At 41.0% G+C, this 27,191-nt stretch overlaps 1 protein-coding gene across 1 annotated transcript in view; it reads right to left on the reverse strand.

The window, feature by feature from the left end:
• The window catches only part of LOC129492703 (RNA-binding protein 15), a gene marked incomplete at its 5' end in the record, with an annotated part of 51,843 nt that extends 27,056 nt beyond the window's left edge, over positions 1 to 24,787 (reverse strand). Inside the window, 6 exon segments of the mRNA XM_055297898.1 lie at positions 23,330 to 23,596; positions 23,599 to 24,141; positions 24,144 to 24,258; positions 24,260 to 24,354; positions 24,357 to 24,607; positions 24,609 to 24,787. Of these exon segments, the coding sequence (XP_055153873.1) occupies positions 23,330 to 23,596; positions 23,599 to 24,141; positions 24,144 to 24,258; positions 24,260 to 24,354; positions 24,357 to 24,607; positions 24,609 to 24,787 (1,450 nt within the window).
• Positions 24,788 to 27,191: the final 2,404 nt, after the last annotated feature.

Below are 27,191 nucleotides of genomic sequence, written 5' to 3' on the forward strand. Positions count from 1 at the left end.
AGGAGCAAAGGCATGTCTTATATGGCAGCAGGCAACGGCGCAGGTGCAGCAGAACTGCCCTTTAGAAAACCATCAGATCTCATAGACTTATTCACTATCATGAGAACAGCATGGGAAAAACCCACCTCCATGATTGAATTAACTCCCACCGGGTCCTTCCCACAACACCCACAACATGTGGGGATTATGGAAGCTACAATTCAAGATAAGATTTGAGTGGGGACACAGCCAAACCATATCACAAGGAGTTGAAGCAGGAATGTTCCCAGTTACCATCACACTCAGTACTTGCCTTGGGAAACTTCGCTTTTCATCCCTACAACTCTGGGCTTTGCAAGGTTAGAGGTTCTGGTCCACAAAGGGGGCATACTCTTGCCAGGGGACACAGCTGGGATCCCATTGAACTACAAGCTATCATTGTTCTTGGCCCTTTGGACTCTCTGTGTTTAGAAACCAGGAGACAAAGCAGAAGTCACTATTTTGGCAGGGATAATTGTCCCTAATCAGATGGAGGTAAGGCTAATTTTTTTTTTTTTTTTTGAGACGGAGTCTCGCTCTGTCTTCCAGGCTGGAGTGCAGTGGCGTGATCTTGGCTCACTGCAAGCTCCGCCTCCCAGGTTTTACACCATTCTCCTGCCTCAGCCTCCCGAGTAGCTGGGACTATAGGCATGCACCACGTACGCCCGGATAATTTTTTTTTGTATTTTAGTGGAGACGAGGTTTCACCGTGTTAGCCAGGATGGTCTGGAACTCCTGACCTTGTGATCCACCCACCTCGGCCTCCCAAAGTGCTGGGATTACAGGCATGAGCCACCGCACCCAGCCTAGGGCTACTTCTATATGTGGGGGACGGAGGAAAACATGTGGAACCCAGACTATATAGTTAGACACCTCTTGGTACTTCCTTACCAAATTATAAATGTAAACAAATATGTGCAGCTGCTCTGGCCTGAGAAGAGTATTACTACCAGCAGCTCAGACCCCTCAGGAATAAACGTTTGGGTCCTACATTCAGATAAGCCACCTAGACCTACAGAGGTGATAGCTGAGAGTGAGGGGAAGTTGGAATGAGAGTGGAGAAGGGACATGGTGATTACTAGTTGTGACCCCAAGGACAAATGTAGCAATGATAGCTTAGACCTACAGAGGTGATAGCTGAGAGTGAGAGGAGGTTAGGCTGAGAGTGAGGGGAAGTTAGGCGGAGAGTGAGGGGAAGTTAGAATGAGAGTGGAGAAGGGACACGGTGATTACTAGTTGTGACCCCAAGGACAAATGTAGCAATGACAGGGGTAGTTCTTCCCATTAACTGCCTTCTTCTAAGTTTCCCCTCAGGGAAAGAGGTCCATGAACCATGGAGGGCTGCTCCAATACAGGGAATTGTCACAGTATCATTCTTATTTTCCACTGTTTGTTTTCACAGAGTTTTATTTCCGTCTTATAGTTGATAGCAGTTTTCTACATTTTTTTCAGAGCTTTTGCATATAATTCAGCTAATTTTACCTGCCTTAAAACTTTTAAGCCACTGATTAAGCATATAAACGTTCAGAAACATATATAATTATCAAAAATAATGTAGCTTATTAAATCCAAAAAAGGTGACTTTTTTAACCTTACACATTATAGAAATTATAAGCCTAATTTAAAAATATTAAGTAAATAATTAGAAACTAATACCATTTTTAAAAATAGTCACTACCAGTCTTACACTGTCAGTATTGACACATAAATAGTGGGTGTAATTTTCAGGTGGTTGCTGTGTGTTTTCTTATTCTTTAATTAGCGTGAAACTCACACCCAGCTGAAACCGGATAGAATTTGTTATATATAGTTACAATTTATGTTTGTAGAGCTTCTTAAAAACTATTTTTCCATCGTTTCAGCCCAAAATCTCCTTAAGCTGATAGGCAACTTCAGCAAAGTCTCAGGATACAAAATTGATGTGCAAAAATCACAAGCATTCCTATACACCAATAACAGACAAACAGAGAGCCAAATCATGAGTGAACTCCCATTCACAATAGCTTCAAAGAGAATAAAATACCTGGGAATCCAACTTACAAGGGACATGAAGGACCTCTTCAAGGAGAACTACAAACCACTGCTCAATGAAATAAAAGAGGATACAAACAAATGGAAGAACACTCCATGCTCATGGGTAGGAAGAATCAATATTGTGAAAATGGCCATACTGCCCAAGGTAATTTATAGATTCAATGCCATCCCCATCAAGCTACCAATGACTTTCTTCACAGAATTGGAAAATACTACTTTAAAATTCATATGGAACCAAAAAAGAGCCTGCATTGCCAAGTCAATCCTAAGCCAAAAGAACAAAGCTGGAGGCATCACGCTACCTAACTTCAAACTATACTACAAGGCTACAGTAATCAAAACAACATAGTACTGGTACCAAAACAGAGATATAGACCAATGGAATAGAACAGAGGCCTCAGAAATAACACCACACTTCTACAATCATTTGATCTTTGACAAACCTTTGAAAAACAAGAAATGGGGAAAGGATTTCCTATTTAATAAATGGTGCTGGGAAAACTGGCTAGCCATATGTAGAAAGCTGAAACTGGATCCCTTCCTTACACCTTATACAAAAATTAATTCAAGATGGATTAAAGACTTACATGTTAGACCTAAAACCATAAAAACCCTAGAAGAAAACCTAGGCAATGCCATTCAGGACATAGGCATGGGCAAGGACTTCATGTCTAAAACACCAAAAGCAATGGCAACAAAAGCCAAAATTGACAAATGGGATTTAATTAAACTAAAGACCTTCTGCACAGCAAAAGAAACTACCATCAGAGTGAACAGGCAACCTACAGAATGGGAGAAAATTTTTGCAACCTACTCATCTGACAAAGGGCTAATATCCAGAATCTACAACAAACTCAAACAAATTTACAAGAAAAAACCAAACAACCCCATCAAAAAGTGGGCAAAGGATATGAACAGACACTTCTCAAAAGAAGACATTTATGCAGCCAAAAAACACATGAAAAAATGCTCATCATCACTGGCCATCAGAGAAATGCAAATCAAAACCACAGTGAGATACCATCTCATACCAATCAGAATGCCAATCATTAAAAAGTCAGGAAACAACAGGTGCTGGAGAGGATGTGGAGAAATAGGAACACTTTTACACTGTTGGTGGGACTGTAAACTAGTTCAACCATTGTGGAAGTCAGTGTGGTGATTCCTCAGGAATCTAGAACTAGAAATACCATTTGACCTAGCCATCCCATTACTGGGTATATACCCAAAGGATTGTAAAACATGCTGCTATAAAGACATATGCACACGTATGTTTATAGCGGCACTATTAACAATAGCAAAGACCTGGAACCAACCCAAATGTCCAACAATGATAGACTGGATTAAGAAAATGTGGCACATATACATCATGGAATACTATGCAGCCATAAAAAATGATGAGTTCATGTCGTTTGTAGGGACATGGATGAAGCTGGAAACCATTCTCAGCAAACTATCGCAAGAACAAAAAACCAAATACCGCATGTTCTCACTCATAGGTGGGAATTGAACAATGAGAACACATGGACACAGGAAGGGGAACATCACACACCGGGGCCTGTTGTGGGGTGGGGGGAGGGGGGAGGGATCGCATTAGGAGATATACCTAATGTTAAATGACGAGTTACTGGGTGCAGCACACCAACATGGCACATGTATACATATGTAACAAACCTGCACATTGTGCACGTGTACCCTCAAACTTAAAGTATAATAATAATTAAAAAAACTATTTTTCCTTATATCATTTGAGATGCACTGAAAACTCTGAGTTAATTAAGACAGGTGTCATTTTTTTCCCTGCCAAAAATTGAAGCTCAAAGACACTTGGTGATTTGTTTTAATCACACACTATGAATGTTAAGTAGTTTTGGCTTATGAACCCTGCATCATCTGACTCCAAATTTTGTTCTCCTCCTAATGCTTTAAGTGGCCTCCCCTTCAAAGTAACAACCATGAAGATCTTCAGGAAAAACACATAATGAAGTCACGACAAGAAGGGTCAGTTTTTTAATTTACAAGTTTCAGTGATTATCCATACCATTCAGAAAACTGTACCATGCCCTTGACATTTTTCCAGGGTAAGCAGCTTGCATTAGATGTTCCACTGTGTTGATGTTTCCTATTATTAAAAATTATCTTTAATTATCTGAAAGATAAACAAATACAATGGAGAATACGAAAAGAAGCAAATAACATTAACTTTCAACTCAACATTCCAAATGGAATGATTTTCCACTCACCTTTGGGCTTATATTTTATGATATGCAGCAGACCAGTGTTCAGCTTCATGCTGTTTTTCTGAAGCTCTTTTATTTATTTTTCATTAATCTGTCTCCCTTGTGTGCCTGGTGCTCAGTAATCTGCTCATCTCTAGCATGATCTATGCTAGAATCCATTGCTTCTCCCTCCATGCATTTTAATGAAATAATTTTTGCCTCCTTTACATAACTGCTGTCATGATTTCATACTGCAACATAACCATTTATTGTCACATCATTGAAAGCAAATCTTTAAAGGAATACCTCAAAACAGAATAGATAACAGAATTTTTATTTATTCCTTTTTTTTTTTTTAAAGAAAAAAAGGGCTTTGTAAACTCAGCAGTGTTTTCATCGTTTAATTTTAAGTGGGTGCTCAGGTTTGGACATAGATATTCCGTGGACAGCAATCCAAATGGGAAACACGTTGGTAGTCAGAATCCTTTGTCCCCTTCACGCTCCATCACTTGGCTGGGTGTTATGAATCCCTACCCTGCCTTTTCCCTGGCTATCCTGGGATGGTTTGCGTAGCCGAAGAACTATAGAAGAACCGTGAACGACGCAGGAAGTGCTTGCTTGTTGTTGCTGTTTTGTTTCCGTGTTCCTGCTAGCTTTGTCTTGCTCCCTGGTCCCTGGCCATTGGCATGGACTTGGACATACTCCTCTGCGCTGCCCACCAATATCTGCACATTCCAGGCCTGTATTTGCCTGCCTGGCTTCTGACCCTTTCTCCCTGTGTGAGGTCTGATTCACTGCCTTGCTCTGACCCTGGCATCCTGGATAATGTCCTCCTCTTGGCTGTTCTTGGGTTACTGCTCGCTGTGGACTTCTGCTTCTACATTTGCCATAGCTTGCACCCATTGTTGGTCTTTTCCTTCATTTTCGATCTTGCATTAGACTTTTGGGTCCTTCATTCATTCAACAACCAACTATTAAGTGTCTCATGTGTGTAGTTGATACAAAGATAAATAAGACATAGGCTCTGCCCTTATAGAATTTACTGACTAGAAGATAAATAGACCCCTAAAAGGGATAGATCTGAATTTTGAGGGACCTCCGGCTTGTAAAAATTTGGGGCCCTCATTAAGAAAAAGAATGCAAAATTATATATATTTAGCTAAGAGCCTTGGAAGGGGTCTATGCAAGTGAAGACCCTAAATCTTCATTAGTTTCACAGTGAATTCACCTGTGTGCACAAATTTTAATAGGAAATAACAGGTAGAATGGAGATAGTTCTGGAGTAGAAATATGCAGGGATTATTATGAGGACACCCAGGAAAGGCAACTAACCCACTTTGGGTGTCAGCAATGGTTTCCTGGAGGAGGTTTCCCCTGATCATTTCTAAAGCCTGAGTGCTATTAAACTGGATGAAAAAGAGGGGAAAGGAGGAGGTGGGCAGAGTGTTCCAAGCAGAGCACCCAGCATGTAAATGAAGACCACAACAGTAAGTCCTGGGTACTGCCAGCAGCTCCATTTTCCTGAAGCATAAAGGACATAACAGATAGAATGGAATGGTGAGACTGGATACAAAAAGTTGGGATTAAGGCACTGAGAGTCTTTGTGCCACAATAAGGATCTTGAATGTTACCCTGTTGCTTAAATGTTCATCTCAGATAAAGCACCCTGGCAGGAAAATATGCAAGTATGGCAATCAGTTCAGAGATGTAGCAGTTGTTTAGGCAAGAGGTGACGGAGTTATGAACTAAAGACATAATCTCAGGAGTAAAAAGAAGAGATGAATCAAGAAATATGTAGATTAAATGTCAGGTTGATGAAGAGTAGAGAGGATCCTCTAGGCTTTCTAGCTTGGGTGAAAGAGTGGATGGTAGAAACATTAGATGAAAAATGGGGCAGGGAAGGAAGATGGTTTCAGAGAAGACCATGTATTTAAGCAACTCAATGGAAGTGCGTTTTTTAGAAAAGTGATATGTGAGTCAAGCTGTGGGAGAAATCTGGGTGAGAGGTGCACATTAAAGAAGCATCAGCACAAAAGTAGTAGTTGAAAACCAGGAAAGGAGTAAGCTAACTCAGGGAGGTGTAGAGAGAAAGGAGTGCAGGAACCAAGATGGGAATCTGGAAAAGGAGCTTGGGAAGGCATCGGAGCAAACCAGAGGGAGGTGTGAGGAAGCCAGGAGAGTACAGTGTCACAGCCCTCAAAACAGTAAAAGGATTCAATATGCCAAATGCTACAGCCTTGCAATTAAATGACTGAAGAATGTTCATTGGGTTTGTCAATAGGATTTAATTGGAGATGAGGATGAGGGTACTTGGAGAGCACTGATGGGAATAGACCAGGTATCAATAGGTTGAGGATTATATGGGAGGTGAGGTAGTGGTGACAATGACTATGGGATGCTGTAAGGAAATTTTGGGGTGAGAAAGGTTTGAAAGCTATTGGGCTTGAGTGATTGGAATCTAAGAGATCATTTCATTTCATTTCTTTTTCTTTTTTTAAAGGTGAGAGATGCTTGAGCATTGTAATAGCCTGAGTGTTTAAACGTTCAGAAGGTAGGATGGCAGGTGGGCTGGAACCAGGTCCTATTAACTATGACATTGGCTGCCTGTTGTCCCTGGGAACCTGAACTCCTGATCCTTTTGCTTCTTCTAGAAGATTAAATTTACCCCTTTCTACGATGACTAGTACAGATCTGGCTGGTTGATCTTAATAATCTTTTATGTTTTCTGTCTACTCTGAGGTTCGCTGATTGATTTACTGATGGCCCAAAGAAACATGAGTGCATTTGTTGGTCTAGAGTAGTATATTGAGTCAGGTTGCCATGGAATAAGAACAGAGGAAAGAATGAAATATGGTGGAAAGGAATTATCCTTACCCTCTGACATCCTTCTCCATTCTGTAATGAGCATTTCCTTGCTGACTTGCCCTGGTAGAGAGCTATTTGCTTCAAAGGGAATAGCATTATTTTTGGGTAGAAAAAGATCAGGTAATGGTAAGTTTGCTATTATTTCTGGAAACCTGTGATTTAGGACGTTATTAAACCTGCTGGTAGCCATTCTAGAGGTAAGGGAGATCAAAAGCTATGTCCCAGAGGCCATCTCAAAACTGTGAAACTCAGTTCCCTGCTTGCTAGCATCTGACAGTAGAGAAATAAGGCTCTGACAATAAATGTAAAAATGGCTTATAAACCAGAACAGGCTCTACAAATGTCAGTTATTTCAATCCTTTCTGAAAGACTATTTGCAGAAATATTTGCCTGAAGACCCCTTAGTACACAAAACGAAGCAACAGTAATTCAAAGGCAATTGTATTCCTCTTTAAAGCATATGTTTTACTGCAGCATGGGAAACTAAACCTCATTTTCTGCTTAAGGCCCACTTGACAGACTTAGTGGAATAAAAAGTCACCCACCATCTCTCATGTACTACATAAGTGTGTGCTGAAGCAGGCTTGTTATTGAGTAACCACAACACAAAATGAAAAGCAGTTTGTCACCATGCCTCCTCAACTGCTCTGTGAATGCTAAACCTCCAATAAAACCTGTGAACACTAAGCACAATAAGTATTAGTGTTAGAAAGACTTTCATCCACTCGGAGGAGAAAATATGCACAACATAGTTATAATCAGGAGAATGACTAGCCATGTGCAAACAAAAAGAGAAAACGGTAGGATTCATAGTGGGTAACATTCACCATTAGTGCTCAGGGACACACTGAAATGAAAACAGGCACATTAAAAGAAAAAAAGAAGCAGCAAAATAGAAACATCTTCTGTATGATCTGACAAGAGAAAACCCTTCCCTCCCACCAGACCCAATCACACATATCTTACTTATTGATACTTGAATATATATGAAGATGACTTTATTTCTCTAGTTCAAGGCTTTGATCCTGGTTAAAACACAAATTCCTGGGAAAGTAATATTGTTTGAATTTATGTCCCCACCAAATTTCATGTTGAATGGTGGATTTCTCATGAGTGGTACCCTGTTGGTACTGTCCTCGTGATCGTGATAGAGTTCTCACAAGATCTGATTGTTTATAAGTGTATAGCAACTTCTCTCTCTCTCTGCCTCTCTGTCTCGTTGCTCCAGCCATGTGACATGCCTTCTCCCCCTTCACCTTCTGCAATGATTATGTTTCCTAAGGCCTCCCCAGAAGATGGATAGATGCCGGCATCATGCTTCCTGGACACCCTATGGAACCAAAAGCCAATTAAACCTTTTTTCTTTATAAATTACCCAGTCTCAGGTATATCTTTTTTTTTTTTTTGAGACAGAGTCTTGCTCTTGTCACCCAGGCTGGAGTGCAGTGGCACCATGTCAGCTCAATGCAACCTCCGCCTCCCAGGTTCAAGTGATTCTCTTGCCTTAGCCTCCCGAGTAGCTGGGATTACAGGTGCCCACCATCACGCCCAGCTAATTTTTGTATTTAGTAGAGACAGAGTTTCACCATGTTGGCCAGGTTGGTCTCGAACTCTTGACCTCAGGTGATCCACCCCCGCCTTGGCCTCAGCCTCCCAAGGTGCTGGGATTACAGCCATGAGCCACTACGCCCAGCCAGGTATATGTTTGTAGCAATGTGAGAATAGCCTAATACAGAAAGGGAGTGTTTAAAATTTCTCATCATTTACTGCTTCATTGCTCAGTGTCTGGCTCTATTTTGAAGCAGGAGGATGGCTTCTAAGTGGAGTGGAGGGAGAATGGAGAGGCAAGAGGCAGCCCATGCTCTCTCCACAGTCTGCTTAGGGCCAGAGAGCCCAGGGTGTTGCAGCGGACCCACCCAATACCTATCCTTCTCTGTGGTGTCAAAGTCTCGATTTTCATTCTAGGTAGACATGTATCCAGTGAAGGACTTCATTTCCAAATTTTCCCCCATCTTGCTTCTTGCAGCTAGGGGTGGCTAATAAGATATAGGCAGAAGTGGTTTAGCAGAACTTCCGGGAATATTCCTAAAAAGGAAACAGGCCCCCAAGAGGCATGTTGCTTGCCTCCCCACCTCTTTTCTCCTTCTTTCTGCCAAGAATGCAGATGTGATGGCCTGTAAAGGGCTGATGCTCCAGCAACCAACTTGCAAGTGTGAGGATAAGGGCCAGTACTGTTGAAACAGAGAGCTGAAAGGAGCCTGGATTCCTGGTGACAGTATGGAGCTCTTACGCCAGCCCTGAACTGCTCACCATTGGACTTACCACATGACAAAGAAATAAATGTGTCTTAGTTAAGTCACTCTTTTTTAGGTCTCACTACTCATAGTTGAACTAAATTTCTAACTGATACAGATGTATATACACTTGTGTGGTAAACACAAAAGCAAAATAAAATAAAAACCCAAAATAAAATAAAACCTTTTTATTTAAAAAAAATAAAAAGCAAAATTTAAAAACCCTGGCCAGAGTTCTGTATCTGGCTCTGGATCTCACAACTGAAGATGGATTTGGCCAACTTGTTAAGCTTTCAGAGCAGATCCCTGCCACACACACACTCATCACATACCACACACATGCATTATCTTGTCCAAATACATTTATGAAGCATGTGATTGCCTGTAGTATTCTACTGAGTTTCATGACAGGAATATTTCTTGTTTTCAAGTAGTTCACAGTGCATGATAGATCATGCAGATGCAGGCACAATAAAATATTTCAAAAACAATAACTACAAACACAAGTTAAAAAGACTAGGAATATTTGGATAGAATATAAAAAGTGAAATAGAATGTCTATCGGAAAAGATTATTGTACAAAGAATTTTGACCTGGTAGTTCACATATCATGCGAGAACAAAACAAGCGGGAGTGCTTCTGAAATAGAAAGGATTTTACGGCGGAATGGACTTTCAGAGAAGGATTTATTGAGAAATCAATGCAGCTGACCCTTCAGGGCCCTGCATCCGCATGGCCACTTCCAACATCCCAGGAAACATGCTAGACATATGTTTACAGGTTCTTCTATTTTTGTGAAATTTGTATTATAATTAACACATTTTCATCACTATCAGTTTTGATCACTGCTTCTTTCCATCCCGACTTTATCTGTGTCATACTTCCCTTGTGTTGGGTGGGGGCAGAACAAGTAGGGGCATCTCTGGGATCCAAGTAAGAGGAAATTGAACTGAGAATGCCTTTAGTTTGCATTTAGTGGACTACAGGTATGAGCGTCACAACTGCTTCTGTGTGTAGTGAAACTGTTCCCAGCCATTTGGTCAGGAAATATATTCCAGGAGTCTTCTTTTGTCCACTGTGGCATCATGACCTGAAGGTGTGGGTCCAGAAACACTGCCCTACAGCATCCCATGCCTGAAGTATCTGAGCAGTAACAGAGGACCATGTTGGAAATGTACAGAGCCAGAAGTTACTCTGAAGTGTTCTTTCAATGATCTGACGTGCAATATTTTGTATTTTAAAAATGCAGTAAAACACACATTAAAGTTTATCATCTAAACCATTTTTAAGTGTACAGTTTAGTGGCATTAATTGCATTCACACTGTTGTGCAACCATCATTACCATGTATCCACAGAACTCTTTTCATCTTGTGAAACTGATACTCTGTACCTATTAAATATGCTTGCCACAAAAAGACAAATATTTATATGATTCCATTTTTGTGAGGTTCCTACAGTAAGCAGATTTATAGAGATAAGAAGTAGGATGGAGGTTTTCCATTCCCCTTTCTTCCTGTTCCTGGCAACCACCATTTTACTTTTTGTCTCTATGAATTTGATTACTCTAGGAAACTCACATAAATGGAATCGTACAGTATGTGTCTTTTTTGTGACAAGCATATTTCACTTGGCATAATGTCATGAAGGTTCAGCCATGGTGTCTCATGTGTCAGCATTTCCTTCCTTTTTAAGGCTGAATAATATTCTATTATATGTATATCCCACATTTTCTTTATTCATTCGTCTGTTGATGGACATTTTGGCTTGCTTCCACTTCCTGGCTATTAAAAAAATGCTGCTACAGACATGGGTGTCCATATATCTCTTTGAGTCACTGCTTTCAGTTTTTTGGTGTACTTTATGTTCAAAATTTTAAGTGGAGGATTAGTTTCTCACTGATGCCTAGTTAAAATGGAAGTTCTTGAGTCTTAGGAATATCTTTTATGATGCAGTATATGCAATTATAAACATATCACATAGATAGTTTTTTCCTTTTTTCATGGGACTTGCACAAAATAGAATTAGACTTTCTGTATTTGGAGGCACAAACCTATGGCAATACTTTGAAAGAGTAATGATGTCCATGTGTGAAGTCATGTTTTATTCATCCCAACTGTCAAAAAAACATTTTGATCAACTATACCAAAGGAAAGACTGACTTATCTTTCTACTTTCTCTACAGAAAATTTTATAAAATCATTCATAAGAAGAGGCGATCAAATAATATGTCACCAATGAACGTGGAAAACAAGTTTGAGATAGTAGTGTCAAGCAGTTAATGCACAAAACATATTCTGTTTTTTTTTTCTGGATTTTGTGGTGTTTGTAGTCTTTGTTAGCTTTTAAAAATGTGCAATTTGTTCCTTTTTCTGGAGAACGGGGTCTCGCTATATTGCCCAGGCAGGTCTCAAACTCCTGGGCTCAAGCTATCCTCCCTCCTCTTGCCTCCCTGAGAGCTGGGATTACAGGTGTGAGCCACTGCACCTGGCCAAAAATGTGCAATTTGTTATGGCTTCTTATGCTGAATGTATATTTCCATTCTTACCTATTTCTGTATGTGTAATGTTGTGTTGATTTCTTAAAGAAGAACCCAAATCGTATATGTTTTGGGCCCACAAAATCTGGATCCTCCCCTTTGGGAAGGAGCCTCAGTTGCCTTGGCTCAGGGGATCTCAGTTTTCTTCACCTCTTTCCCACTAGATGTCCTGGCCCCCCAAATTTCTTGTGTTTATGTGTGTCCTGCGCATTGCATGCGGGCTTTTCCCATGGGGTACTTAGGCTGGGACTGAACAAAGTCTAGCACTGATAGGCATCATTCCGCTGGGCACTCTGTCAGAGGCGCTGGCTGCAGTCAAAGTGGAGTCTCTTGGGGCAACCAACAGGATCTAGCGGAGAGGGTTCTGGCAAAGCTTTCGGAGGTTCATGCCTAACTCAAAGCTGGAAACTTGGTGGGTAATGAGCCATGAGCTTCTTTGAACTCATAGTTAGCTTCAGTTCTTGGGTAAATTCCATAGGATGGGGTTAGAGGCTTCTTCACCAACCCCTCTCTCCCTACCCCCGGTCAAAGACCCTGATTTCTTCTTGGTCTGGAGGAAATCTCCCTCTTTCTTTGAGTATTCATCACAGATGCTCCTTCTGTTCTGAATATCTTTTCTCTTACTCTTTAATAATAGACCCTCGATTATTTATCAGGCCAATTATCTAATCCCTCCTTCCTGGGGTGGCTAGAGAGGCTGTTAATCTTAAAGTCCTCCCAGAAGAATAAGAGAAACATTATATTCTAAGTGGTTTAAAGCAGCAAAGCAAGAGAAGAAATGCCACAGTTGCTATATTGAAACAGTTTCACTCATTCATATCCTGACACATAAATAACAAGGATTAAAAAAAATTTGGAGGTGGAAGTGAGCTTAGAGGTGCTATAGTCAACCCCAATACTTTCACAGATGAAGTAAGTGAAATCCGTAGAGGATAAATGATGCTGCCAAGGTCAAATCCTGTGAACCACAGAACCAGGCCCATCCAGATCTCTTAGACTGCGGTCCAGTGTGTTATTTTCTCTGTTATATTCAGGTAGGATGTGGTGATGAAGTTTTAGATAGAGTTGTCAAATGCCATATAATACTATTTTATGAAAATAGATTTAGAAACTTTTTGCTGGAGGTTTAAAAAATTGAATAAGTTCTCATTTATTTGAGTTGGCTTTAGTATGGCCCATCTGAAGTTTTCAAAAAAGACTATATAGATTTTCAAAATCTCTTTATCCTTAAGAGTATATGATTTTCATTTATCCATCTTCTTTTGCAAGTATTTCTTAAGGCACTTTCTATAAGCAGAACGCTATGTTATGCACACAGAATAAAATAATGGGACAAACAACAGAATGTAAAACAGGGTCCAAGCCCTGGGAGCTTAATATCCAGTTGGGGAGCAAATGCTGCCCTCCCCCATATATAAACACACACACATATTTAATAATAGTACGTAGCAATATAGGTTACTTCTCAAAATTATGATACAGAGAGTTGAACACCATTCCATCTGTGTGGGCAAAAATGTTCATTGGACCAGAGCTCTTTAAATAGAGACGTGTACCGAATTGTCTTACAGATAATTACAAATCATAGCCATTATTTTGAATATTTTCTGAGATAGGGCACACTCCCCATCTCAATCATGTTAGGTTTCCTTTCCAAAGCATCTCCTTGATTAGATAGGGCCTGCAAACAGGGAAGCTAAGGAATGGCTTAGCCAAGGAGATGGCTCGGGAGGATGCCAATGCCCCAGCACTGAATGAAAGGAAGGAATCGGTATAAATGCCTTGAAACCAGTTGCATTCCCCAGAATTCACCCCCTGCTTTTGTGGGTGTGTGTGAGTGTGTGTGTTGGGGAGTGTTAATTAGCATTCTAGTCTGCAAACTTCAAAGCGACAATGCAATCAGAATAATTTTAAAATGTTCACTTCCTTCCCCTTATTCCCTTCCTTGCCCTTTCACCCATTCAAGCCTCTAGGTGATTCTGGTCTCCCCACTATAAGATTCTCATAGCTGGGGGTGTATGTGTGTGCCTACAGGGTCAAAGGGTAGAGATAAGGGAAGTTGATGTGAGAAGAGTGCTTGGTGCATTCCAGAGAGAGGAATGAGCGCTGCTTTTGGAGCAGAGTCCTAGGTAGGTGGTAGAAACTCCTAAGAAAGGGAGTGGTTTGAGACCAAAAGGGTCCTATAATTTAGAAAGCAGAATCCTGGGGAGGTTGAAAGACTGCAAAGAGAGAATGTCTGCACAGAGTCAAGATTTACAGAGTGTGGACAGCTTTGGAGGCTCCCATAGGTTCCCATATCTTAATTGAGCAGAGAACCAGCAAAGTGATTATGATGCCTGCATGGAAGTAGGAGATGGGGACAGCTGATGGGATTGGGGAATGTCTTAGCCATGCCTGCATGGGCTGCAAACAAAAACCAAATACCTCCCTTCCTAAAACTTAGCATGACATTGACCTTCTGAAACTCAGACACAACCCTAGGAAATGGTGAAAGTCTTTAACTTAGAAGAGAAGAGCTTCCTGCCATCTGGGAGGAATAGGCCTTCTGAATAGAAGAAGGGTTTTGCTACAGAAGAATGAAATTTTATTTTCAGCACCCCTCAATTAATTCACTGGGATTCATATGCACTATGCCAATTTATTTCCCTCCCTAAAATATGTCTTAAACAATTACTCTTGTCTTTGTTTGAACTGTTGAAGTTTCACAGGCGGGATTCAGATACAAGTTTATACAATCTTCCTAAAACTCTGTGGCTTCCTGTGGTTCCAAACCAATTTTTCCGGTATCTGTACAGACTTTAGAAACTTCAGTCTAAAAATCTCATCTGACACTTGGAAGAAATACAACCTTTAGCAAAACCCACCAGGGCCATCCTTCAAATGGCTTGGCCTCTCTGCTGGAAATATTTCTGGACAGGTATTTGTGAGGCTTGTATGTTGGGACTCAGCTGGAATTTACAAAATGCAAAACTGGAATTGATCAATGTGGTGTTAGCTACACTGTTATGCACTGAAAACAGAACCAACTTAGCAGAATGCAGAAAATGAGGAAGTAGAACATGCCCTAAGCCAAAGCACACCAGCAGCCTATTTGGTGGAGGCAGGAGGGTGAAGCGGGAGTGAGTGATCAGAGGCCACGTACTATAAAATCACCTATAACTTTATGGTCATGGGCTTCTAGAAGGCTGACAAGGAGGGGAAGGCCACTTCCTCGAGAGTGCAGATTAAATGCTTCACAGGCCAGGCAACAAAAGTTAGAGACGTTATTGAGTCTCCATCAGCATTTAAACAGGTATTTGGAAAGAAAGATCGGTGTTTCTACCCCAGCGAAAGTCTTGCCTACTGACTAGAGTCATTTTTTGAAAATTGAGGTAAAACCAGCATAACATAAAATGAACCATTTAAAAATGTACAATTCAGTGGCATTTAGTACATTCATGATGCTGTGTAAACACCACCTATGTCGAGTTTCAAAGCATTTTCATCACCCCAAAAGAAAACCCTGTACCCATTAAGCGGTTATTCTCCAGTCCCCTTCATCCCGGTTCCTGATAGCCACCAATCTGCTTTCTGTTTCTATAGATTGACTGTTTTTCTGGGTAGTCATATAAATGTATTCATGCACTATGTGACCTTTTGTCCGGCTTCTTTCATTTAGTATAATGTTTTCAAAGTTCATCCATGTCGTACGTAGCATTTGAGTAGTTCTCATTTGATACACTATTTTGGAGGGACACATAAAAAGTAAAACTTAATTATATGTTTTAATCACAGCTTTAGAAAGAGGAGACCTAGGGTCCAGTTCATTTCCCCACATAGACCTCTTCTCTTAGATTCTCTATCCTCATTTGAAGTGGATGTTGGTTGTTTTGCCTGTCCAGTTTCCGAGTCCCTGGTAATAGCCCATGATTTATGTGGGTCACAGCTCCTCTCTTACTCAGTTCAAGTGATGCTGACCTGACTTCCTTACTTCTTCAGTGGGTAGGTACTGACTTCAGATCTGTCCAATAAGGGCTTCCATCTGTTTGGCCACCATTCAAGAATGGAACATATGCCAGTTGCAGAGTTTCCTCTTAGAACTACAGAAATGTGCTCCCTTTCTTTTGGACTTGAAGCTGAATGGTGTGAGCCTGCCAGGGGTGTCCATGTGGAGAGCCAAGCCAACACCAAAGAAAACAGAGGGAAAAGAAGGCATGAGAGCATTGAATCCTGGGACATTATTGAGTCACTTCGTCCAGACATCTTTAATTAGCAATATGTTTAAATACTTACAAGCCTTTCCTTCTTTTCTTGTGACAGTTTGAGTTGAATTTCTATCATTTGCAACCTGTCACTGTAAGGCAAAAACATGGCCACACTCATCTAGGGCTGAAGCAATGTGAATAAAGAGGACATTTTCTCCTGGTGCCCAGGAAATGCCTTAGAGCTCTTCCCCGGAAGTGAGGACTCTGATACTCTATATTTTTCTGGTTTGTTTGGTTGTGCTTTTTTTTTTTTTGCCTAGGTTGGATAACAATCTTTAATGAACAATAGAGCACCAAAAAAATACATGAGGCAAAAACTGCAAGGAGAAATAGATGAATGCACTATTATAGGTTAGAGACATCAACATCCCTCTCAGAAACAGACGGATCTAGCAGGAGGAACATCAGTAAGGACACAGCTGAAAGCAACACCACCATCAACCAACTGGTTATAATGGACACATTTAGACCATTTACACTTTAGGTAATTATGAATATGGCTGGGTTTAAATCTACTATCTTGCATCTTGTTTTCTATTTATTTTACCTGTTCCTTGTTCCCCTTTTCGTTTTTCTGCCTTCTTTTACAATGCAATCTTAAAACTTAATAATAAAATGTTTTAAGATTGCATTTTTATCCTCTTTGTTGGTTTAATAGCTGTAACTGTGTTACTTCAGTGATTCCTTTAGGGTGAATTTTTAGTGCACATCTAAACCAATCTACCTTCATATGATACTACATGACTTCAAATATGTAAGAACCACATGACTACATATTTCCATTTTTATATTTCCGTTTCTCCCCTCTCTGCCTTTGGGCTATCATCATATATTTTACTTCTACATGTTAAAAACCACAGTACGTTATTATTATTTTTGCTTTAAATGGTCAATTAGGTTTTAAAGATATCTAAATAAAAGGATATATGAAATTCTTTTTTTTAATTTTACTGTACATTTTATTTTATTTATTTATTTTTATTATACTTTAGGTTTTAGGGTACATGTGCATAATGTGCAGGTTTGTTACATATGTATCCATGTGCCATGTTGATTTCCTGCACCCATTAACTCGTCATTTAGCATTAGGTATATCTCCTAATGCTGTCCCTCCCCCCTCCCCCAACCCCACAACAGTCCCCGGAGTGTGATGTTCCCCTTCCTGTGTCCATGAGTTCTCATTGTTCAATTCCCACCTATGAGTGAGAACATGTGGTGTTTGGTTTTTTGTCCTTGTGATAGTTTACTGAGAATGATGTTTTCCAGTTTCATCCATGTCCCTACAAAGGACACGAACTCATCATTTTTTATGGCTGCATAGTATTCCATGGTGTATATGTGCCACATTTTCTTAATCCAGTCTATCGTTGTTGGACATTTGGGTTGGTTCCAAGTCTTTGCTATTGTGAATAGTGCCGCAATAAACATACGTGTGCATGTGTCTTTATAGCAGCATGATTTATAGTCCTTTGGGTATATACCCAGTAATGGGATGGCTGGGTCAAATGGTATTTCTAGTTCTAGATCCCTGAGGAATCGCCACACTGACTTCCACAATGGTTGAACTAGTTTACAGTCCCACCAACAGTGTAAAAGTGTTCCTATTTCTCCACATCCTCTCCAGCACCTGTTGTTTCCTGATTTTTTAATGATGGCCATTCTAACTGGTGTGAGATGGTATCTCATTGTGGTTTTGATTTGCATTTCTCTGATGGCCAGTGATGAGGAGCATTTCTTCATGTGTTTTTTGGCTGCATAAATGTCTTCTTTTGAGAAGTGTCTGTTCATGTCCTTTGCCCACTTTTTGATGGGGTTGTTTGTTTTTTTCTTGTAAATTTGTTTGAGTTCATTGTAGATTCTGGATATTAGCCCTTTGTCAGATGAGTAGGTTGCACAAATTTTCTCCCATTCTGTAGGTTGCCTGTTCACTCTGATGGTAGTTTCTTTTGCTGTGCAGAAGCTCTTTAGTTTAATTAGATCCCATTTGTCAATTTTGGCTTTCGTTGCCACTGCTTTTGGTGTTTTAGACATGAAGTCCTTGCCCACGCCTATGTCCTGAATGGTATTGCCTAGGTTTTCTTGTAGGATTTTAATGGTTTTAGGTCTAACATGTAAGTCTTTAATCCATCTTGAATTAATTTTTGTATAAGGTGTAAGGAAGGGATCCAGTTTCAGCTTTCTACATATGGCTAGCCAGTTTTCCCAGCACGATTTATTAAATAGGGAATCCTTTCCCCATTTCTTGTTTTTGTCAGGTTTGTTGAAGATCAGATAGTTGTAGATATGTGGCATTATTTCTGAGGGCTCTGTTCTGTTCCATTGATCTATGTCTCTGTTGTGGTACCAGTACCATGCTGTTTTGGTTACTGTAGCCTTGTAGTATAGTTTGAAGTCAGGTAGCGTGATGCCTCCAGCTTTGTTCTTTTGGCTTAGGATTGACTTGGCGACGCAGACTCTTTTTTGGTTCCATATGAACTTTAAAGTAGTTTTTTCCAATTCCATGAAGAAAGTCATTGGTAGCTTGATGGGGATGGCATTGAATCTATAAATTACCTTAGGCAGTATGGCCATTTTCACGATATTGATTCTTCCAACCCATGAGCATGGAATGTTCTTCCATTTGTTTGTATGCTCTTTGATTTCATTGAGCAGTGGTTTGTAGTTCTCCTTGAAGAGGTCCTTCACATCCCTTGTAAGTTGGATTCCTAGGTATTTTATTCTCTTTGGAGCAATTGTGAATGGGAGTTCACTCATGATTTGGCTCTCTGTTTGTCTGTGATTGGTGTACAAGAATGCTTGTGATTTTTGTACATTGATTTTGTATCCTGAGACTTTGCTGAAGTTGCTAATCAGCTTAAGGAGATTTTGGGCTGACACAATGGGGTTTTCTAGATATACAATCATGTCATCTGCAAGCAGGGACAAATTGACTTCCTCTTTTCCTAATTGAATACCCTTTATTTCCTTCTCCTGCCTGATTGCTCTGGCCAGAACTTCCAGCACTATGTTGAATAGGAGCGGTGAGAGAGGGCATCCCTATCTTGTGCCAGTTTTCAGAGGGAATGCTTCCAGTTTTTGCCCATTCAGTATGATATTGGCTGTGGGTTTGTCACAGATAGCTCTTATTATTTTGAGATACGTCCCATCAATACCTAATTTATTGAGAGTTTTTAGCATGAAGGGTTGTTGAATTTTGTCAAAGGCCTTTTCTGCATCTATTGAGATAATCATGTGGTTTTTGTCTTTGGTTCTGTTTATATGCTGGATTACATTTATTGATTTGCATATGTTGAACCAGCCTTGCATCCCAGGGATGAAGCCCACTTGATTATGGTGGATAAGCTTTTTGATGTGCTGCTGGATTCGGTTTGGCAGTATTTTATTGAGGATTTTTGCATCAATGTTCATCAAGGATATTGGTCTGAAATTCTCTTTTTTGGTTATGTCTCTGCCAGGCTTTGGTATCAGGACAATGCTGGCCTCATAAAATGTGTTAGGGAGGATTCCCTCTTTTTCTATCGATTGGAATAGTTTCAGAAGGAATGGTAGCAGTTCCTCCTTGTACCTCTGGTAGAATTCAGCTGTGAATCCATCAGGTCCTGGACTCTTTTTGGTTGGTAAGCTATTGATTATTGCCACAATTTCAGAACCTGTTATTGGTCTATTCAAAGTTTCAACTTCTTCCTGGTTTAGTCTTGGGAGGGTGTATTTGTCAAGGAATTTATCCATTTCTTCTAGATTTTCTAGTTTATTTGCATAGAGGTGTTTATAGTATTCTCTGATGGTAGATTGTGTTTCTGTGGGATCGGTGGTGATATCCCCTTTTTCATTTTTTATTGCATCTATTTGATTCTTCTCTCTTTTCTTCTTTATTAGTCTTGCTAGTGGTCTATCAATTTTGTTGATCTTTTCAAAAAACCAGCTCCTGGATTCATTAATTTTTTGAAGGGTTTTTTGTGTCTCTATTTCCTTCAGTTCTGCTCTGATTTTAGTTATTTCTAGCCTTCTGCTAGCTTTTGAATGTGTTTGCTCTTGCTTTTCTAGTTCTTTTAATTGTGATGTTAGGGTGTCAATTTTGGATCTTTCCTGCTTTCTCTTGTGGGCATTTAGTGCTATAAATTTCCCCCTACATACTGCTTTGAACATGTCCCAGAGATTCTGGTATGTTGTGTCTTTGTTCTCGTTGGTTTCAAAGAACATCTTTATTTCTGCCTTCATTTCATTATGTAGCCAGTAGTCATTCAGGAGCAGGTTGTTCAGTTTCCATGTAGTTGAGTGGTTTTCAGTGAGTTTTTTAATCCTGAGTTCTAGTTTGATTGCACTGTGGTCTGAGAGACAGTTTGTTATAATTTCTGTTCTTTTACATTTGCTGAGGAGAGCTTTACTTCCAACTATGTGGTCAATTTTGGAATAGGTGTGGTGTGGTGCTGAAAAAAATGTATATTCTGTTGATTTGGGGTGGAGAGTTCTGTAGATGTCTATTAGGTCCACGTTGTGCAGAGCTGAGTTCAATTCCTGGATATCCTTGTTAACTTTCTGTCTCGTTGATCTGTCTAATGTTGACAGTGGGGTGTTAAAATCTCCCATTATTATTGTGTCAGAGTTTAAGTCCCTTTGTAGGTCACTCAGGACTTGCTTTATGAATCTGGGTGCTCCTGTGTTGGGTGCATATATATTTAGGATAGTTAGCTCTTCTTGTTGAATTGATCCCTTTACCATTATGTAATGGCCTTCTTTGTCTCTTTTGATCTTTGTTGGTTTAAAGTCTATTTTATCAGAGACTAGGATTGCAACCCCTGCCTTTTTTTGTTTTCCATTTGCTTGATAGATCTCCCTCCATCCCTTTATTTTGAGTCTATGTGTGTCTCTGCATGTGAGATGGGTTTCCTGAATACAGCACACTGATGGGTCCTGACTCCTTACCCAGTTTGCCAGTCTGTGTCTTTTAATTGGAGCATTTAGCCCATTTACATTTAACGTTAATATTGTTATGTGTGAATCTGATCCTGTCATTATGATGTTAGTTGGTTATTTTGCTCGTTAGTTGATGCAGTTGCTTCCTAGCCTCGATGGTCTTTACAATTTGGCATGTTTTTGCAGGGGCTGGTACTGGTTGTTCCTTTCCATGTTTAGTGCTTCCTTCAGGAGCTCTTTTAGGGCAGGCCTGATGGTGACAAAATCACTCAGCGTTTGCTTGTCTGTAAAGTATTTTATTTCTCCTTCACTCATGAAGCTTAGTTTGGCTGGATATGAAATTCTGGGTTGAAAATTCTTTTCTTTAAGAATGTTGAATATCGGCCCCCACTCTCTTCTGGCTTGTAGAATTTCTGCCGAGAGATCAGCTGGTAGTCTGATGGGCTTCCCTTTGTGGGTAACCCGACCTTTCTCTCTGGCTGCCCTTAACATTTTTTCCTTCATTTCAACTTTGGTGAATCTGACAATTATGTGTCTTGGAGTTGCTCTTCTCGAGGAGTATCTTTGTGGCATTCTCTGTATTTCCTGAATCTGAATGTTGGCCTGCCTTGCTAGATTGGGGAAGTTCTCCTGGATAATATCTTGCAGAGTGTTTTCCAACTTGGTTCCATTCTCCCCGTCATTTGCAGGTACACCAATCAGATGTAGGTTTGGTCTTTTCACATAGTCCCAAATTTCTTGGAGGCTTTGTTCATTTCTTTTTATTCTTTTTTCTCTAAACTTCCCTTCTCGCTTCATTTCATTCATTTCGTCTTCCATCAGCGATACCCTTTCTTCCAGTTGATCGCATCTGCTACTGAGGCTTTTGCAATCTTCGCGTAGTTCTCGAAACTTGGCTTTCAGCTCCATCAGCTCCTTTAAGCCCTTCTCTCCATTGGTTATTCTAGTTATCCATTCATCTAATTTTTTTTCAAAGTTTTTAACTTCTTTGCTATTGTTTTGAATTTCCTCCCGTAGCTCGGAGTAGTTTGATCGTCTGAAGCCTTCTTCTCTCAACTCGTCAAAGTCATCCTCCATCCAGCTTTGTTGCATTGCTGGTGAGGAACTGCGTTCCTTTGGAGGAGGAGAGGTGCTCTGATTTTTAGAGTTTCCAGTTTTTCTGCTCTGTTTTTTCCCCACCTTTGTGGTTTTATCTATTTTTGGTCTTTGACGATGGTGATGTACAGGTGGGTTTTTGGTGTGGATGTCCTTTCTGTTTGTTAGTTTTCCTTCTACCAGACAGGACCCTCAGCTGCAGGTCTGTTGGAGTTTACTAGAGGTCCACTCCAGACCCTGTTTGGCTGGGTGTCAGCAGTGGTTGCTGCAGAAGAGCAAATTTTCATGAGACTACAAATTCAGCTGTCTGATAGTTCCTCTGGAAGTTTTGCCTCAGAGGAGTACCCAGCCGAGTGAGGTGTCAGTCTGTCCCTACTGGGGGGTGCCTTCCACTTAGGCTGCTCGGGGGTCAGGGACCCACTTTAGGAGGCAGTCTGTCCATTCTCAGATCTCCAGCTGCGTGCTGGGAGACCACTACTCTCTTCAAAGCTGTCAGTCAGACAGGGACATTTAAGTCTGCAGAGGTTCCTGCTGAATTTTTGTTTGTCTGTGCCCTGCCCCCAGAGGTGGAACCTACAGAGGCAGGCAGGCCTCCTTGAGCTGTGGTGGGCTCCACCCAGTTCGAGCTTCCTGGCTGCTTTGTTTACCTAAGCAAGCCTGGGCAATGGCGGGCACCCCTCCCCCAGCCTCGCTGCCGCCTTGCAGTTTGATCTCAGACTGCTGTGCTAGTAATCAGTGAGACTCCATGGGCATAGGACCCTCTGAGCCAGGTGCAGGAGACAATCTCCTGGTGTGCCGTTTTCCAGGCCCGTTGGAAAAGCGCAGTATTAGGGTGGGACTGACTCGGTATTCCGGGTGCCGTCTGTTACCCCTTTCTTTGACTAGGAAAGGGAACTCCCTGACCCCTTGCGCTTCCCGAGTGAGGCAATGCCTCGCCCTGCTTTGGCTCGCACACAGTGCACTTCACCAACTATCCTGCACCCACTGTTTGGCACTCCCTAATGAGATGAAACTGGTACCTCAAACAGAAGTGCAGAAATCACCTGTCTTCTGTGTCGCTCAGGCTGGGAGCTGTAGACTGGAGCTGTTCCTATTCGGCCATCTTCCACAATCTCTGAATAGTAAGGATGGTGTCCTATCCTAAGCACCCCTCAAAGGGTCAAGGGCCTGATGTCCAAAAGCATCTGTCACCAGCTCATAATGAGTCAAGGGCAGAGGCTGCATATATTGTTGCTGGTAACGACGTTTAGTGTCTGCAAAGTCTACTCTAAGGTGGTGATCTGGGCCACCAAGTGGGAAGCCCCGCATATGGGTCCAGGCAGCGTGCACTGCATCCAGGCTTTCATACTGGATATATACCCAACTATCACCTTTCTGTAGTCTGTGGGATGTATGGTGCCAAGTTGGTCAAACTCTCATGCCAGGGCAGCAAGAGGCATCCAAGGTTTCAGGCCATCCACACAGAGGCGGGTGGTGTGTGTCGCTTTACCATAACCAATTTTGATAGGATTCCAAATTATAATTTTGCTGAACATTGCTAATTTGGCCCTGTGGGACATATCTAGGTTCTCGAATTTGAGAAAGCCGTAATAACTGGTCTGGCCAAGAGAAGGGCTCTTGATATCTACTTCTGTGATGACTCCAAAGCGATCAAATGCCCTTCTTAGGTCACTCTCTGTTACAGTTTTGTCTAGGTTGCCCAAGAAAAGCGTCTGGTTAGTTCTGTGATGATCCTCGGGTGACATCTCATCCACTTTTCTGAAAGGAGCAGCATCTGCTCCAGCTCCCTCCCTTGGTTTAAGACTGTATGCTGGGTGCACTCTCTAATAGAACAGATAGTCTCCTTTTCTTTCCAGCTGTCCAGGCAATGGTGGCAGAGGTGGAGGGGGTAGGTGGCCAAGAGCCATCTGCTATAGCCCTAGTCTCTGTATCCCAAAGCTGCACCACCAGGGGAAAGTGATCTCTGGCATCCACCACCTCCAGGGGAGTGCGGGTGACCACCTACAGAGGCTCCCACCACACTGGCTGTTGGAGGATAAAATATCTTTGTCTAAAGGGGAGCAGCTGCGGTGCCGGCTCCCACACACAGCTTCTGTCTTCAGAGGCAGGTCAGAGAGCACCAGGCCGCCTCTGCGTGCTTGGCCACCTGCGTGTCCTCTGGCCGTGGGAAGTTCACAAAGGCTACCGGCTCATCTCAGCTGCTGGAACCCGACAGGTGATGGATTTTGACCCTTACATCCCTGAAGCCTTTGAACTCATGAAACAGGCCATCCTCCACCGCTTCCTCACTCAGCTAGGACAAAAGCTGAAGAGGCAGCCGCAGAGGAAAGCGACTCCACATCTCCACCCCTCCACACTGGGAGCTGCTGCGTGACTTGCCCCGCCCAAGTAATTTGTGGTGCTGGGAAGCTATAACTATGCAAGATGCCACTGTAGTTGCCCCCACAGGTGTCATACTCACGACTGCCACCTTGCCTGCTGGACTTGTCCAGGTGGAGACTCTGCTGCCACCTGCTGCTGCTATTGGTCTTTCTACTGCTGCTCTCATTGGTCTATGTGCCTATTTTTCTACTAGTACCATGCTGTTTTGGTGACTATGGCTTTATAGTATAGTTTGAAGTCAGATAATGTGATGCCTCCAGATTTGTTTCTTTCAGCAGTGTTTTGTAGTTTTCCTTGTAGAGGTCTTTCATCTCCTTTGTTAGGTATATTCCAAAGTGTTATTTATTATTATTATTATTATTATTTTTGCAGCTATTGTAAAAGGGGTTGAGTTCTTGATTTGATTCTCAGCTTGGTTGTTGTTGTTGTATAGCAGAGCTGCTGATTTGTGCACATTAATTTTGTATCCTGAAACTTTGCTGAATTCATTTATCAGTTCTAGGAGCTTTCTGTTGGAGTCTTTAGGGTTTTCTAGGCATACTATCATATCATCAGCAAACAGTGACAGTTTGACTCCCTCTTCTCCAGTTTGGATGCTCTTTATTTCTTTCTCTTTTCTGATTGCTCTGGCTAGGACTTCCAGTACTATGTTGAATAGAAGCGGTGAGAGTGGACATCCTTTTCTTGTTCCAGTTCTCAGGGGGAATGCTATCAACTTTTCCCCATTCAGTATTATGTCGGCTGTGGGTTTGTCATAGATGGCTTTTATTACGTTAAGGTATGTCCCTTCTATGCTGATTTTGCTGAGGGTTTTAATCATAAAGGAATGCTAGATTTTGTCAAATGCTTTTTCTGCATTGATTGAGATGGTAATGTGATTTTTGGTTTTAATTCTGTTTATGTAGTGTATCACATTTATTGACTTGCATATGTCAAACCATCTTTGGTATGAAACCCACTTGATCATGGTGGATTATCTTTTTGAAATTCTGGTGGATTTGGTTAGCTAATAGTTTGTTAAGGATTTTTACATTTATATTCATCAGGGATATTGGTCTGTAGTTTTCTTTTTTTGTGTCCTTTCCTGATTTTGGTATTAGGGCGATACAGGCTTCATAGAATGACTTAAGGAGGATTCCCTCTCTCTCTATCTTGTGGAATAATGTCAATAGGATTGGTACAAATTCTTTTAATGTCTGAAAGAATTCAACTGTGAATCCGTTTGATCCTGGACTTTTTTTGTTGGAGATTTTTAAAATTACCATTTCAATCTTGCTGCTTGTTATTGGTTTTAGAATAGAACAGAGTTTCTATTTCTTCTTGTTTTAATCTAGGGGGATTGTATATTTCCAGGAATTTATCCATCTCCTCTAGGTTTTCTAGTTTATGTGTGTAAAGATGTTCATAGTAGCCTTGAATAATCTTTTGTATTTCTCTGGTATCAGTAGTAATATCTCCTGTTTTATTTCTAATTGAGCTTATTTGGATCTCCTCTCTTCTTTTCTTGGTTAATCTCACTAGTGGTCTATCAATTTTATTTATCTTTTTTTTTCTTTTTTGAGATGGAGTCTCACTCTGTCACCCAGGCTGGAGTGCAATGGCGCAATCTCCGCTCACTGCAAGCTCCGCCTCCCAGGTTCACACCATCCTCCTGCCTCAGCCTCCCAAGTAGCTGGGACTACAGGTGCCCGCCACCATGCCTGGCTAAATTTTTTTATATTTTTAGTAGAGACGGGGTTTCACTGTGTTAGCCAGGATGGTCTCGATCTCCTGACCTCGTGGTCTGCCCACCTCGGCCTCCCAAAGTGCTGGGATTACAGGCATAAGCCACCGTACCCGGCCAATTTTATTTATCTTTTCAAAGAACCAGGTTTTTGTTTCATTTATCTTTTGTATTTTTTGGTTTCAATTTCATTTAATTCTGCTCTGATCTTTGTTATTTATTTTCTTCTGCAGGGTTTGGGTTTGGTTCATTCTTGTTTTTTTCATTCCTTGAGGTGTGACGTTAGATTGTCCATTTGTGCTCTTTCAGACTTTTTCATGTAGACATTTAATGCTATGAATTTTCCTCTTCCCAAGGTCTTTGCTGTATTCCAGAGGTTTTGATAGGTTGTGTCACTATTATCATTCAGTTCAAATAATTTTTAAATTTTCATCTTGATTTTATTGTTGACTCAACGATCACTCAGGAGCACGTTATTTAATTTCCATGTATTTGCATGGTTTTGAGGGTTCCTTTGGAGTTGATTTCCAATTTTATTCCACTGTGGTCTGAGAGAGTACTTGATATAATTTCAATTTTCTTAAATGTATTAAGACTTGTTTTGTGGCCTATCATACGGTCTAACATGAAGAATGTTCCATGTGCTGATGAATAGAATGTATATTCTGCAGTTGTTGGGCAGAATGTTCTGTAAATATCTGTTAAGTCCATTTGTTCTAGGGTATAGTTTAAATCCATTGTTTCCTTGTTGACTTTCTGTCTTGATGACCTGTCTAGTGCTGTCAGTGGAGTATTGAAGTCTTCCACTATTATTGTGTTGCTGTCTATCTCACTTCTTAGGCCTAGTAGTAATTGTTTTATAAATT

This window comes from Symphalangus syndactylus, chromosome 11, assembly GCF_028878055.3.
Source record: "Symphalangus syndactylus isolate Jambi chromosome 11, NHGRI_mSymSyn1-v2.1_pri, whole genome shotgun sequence".
NCBI lineage: Eukaryota > Metazoa > Chordata > Mammalia > Primates > Hylobatidae > Symphalangus > Symphalangus syndactylus.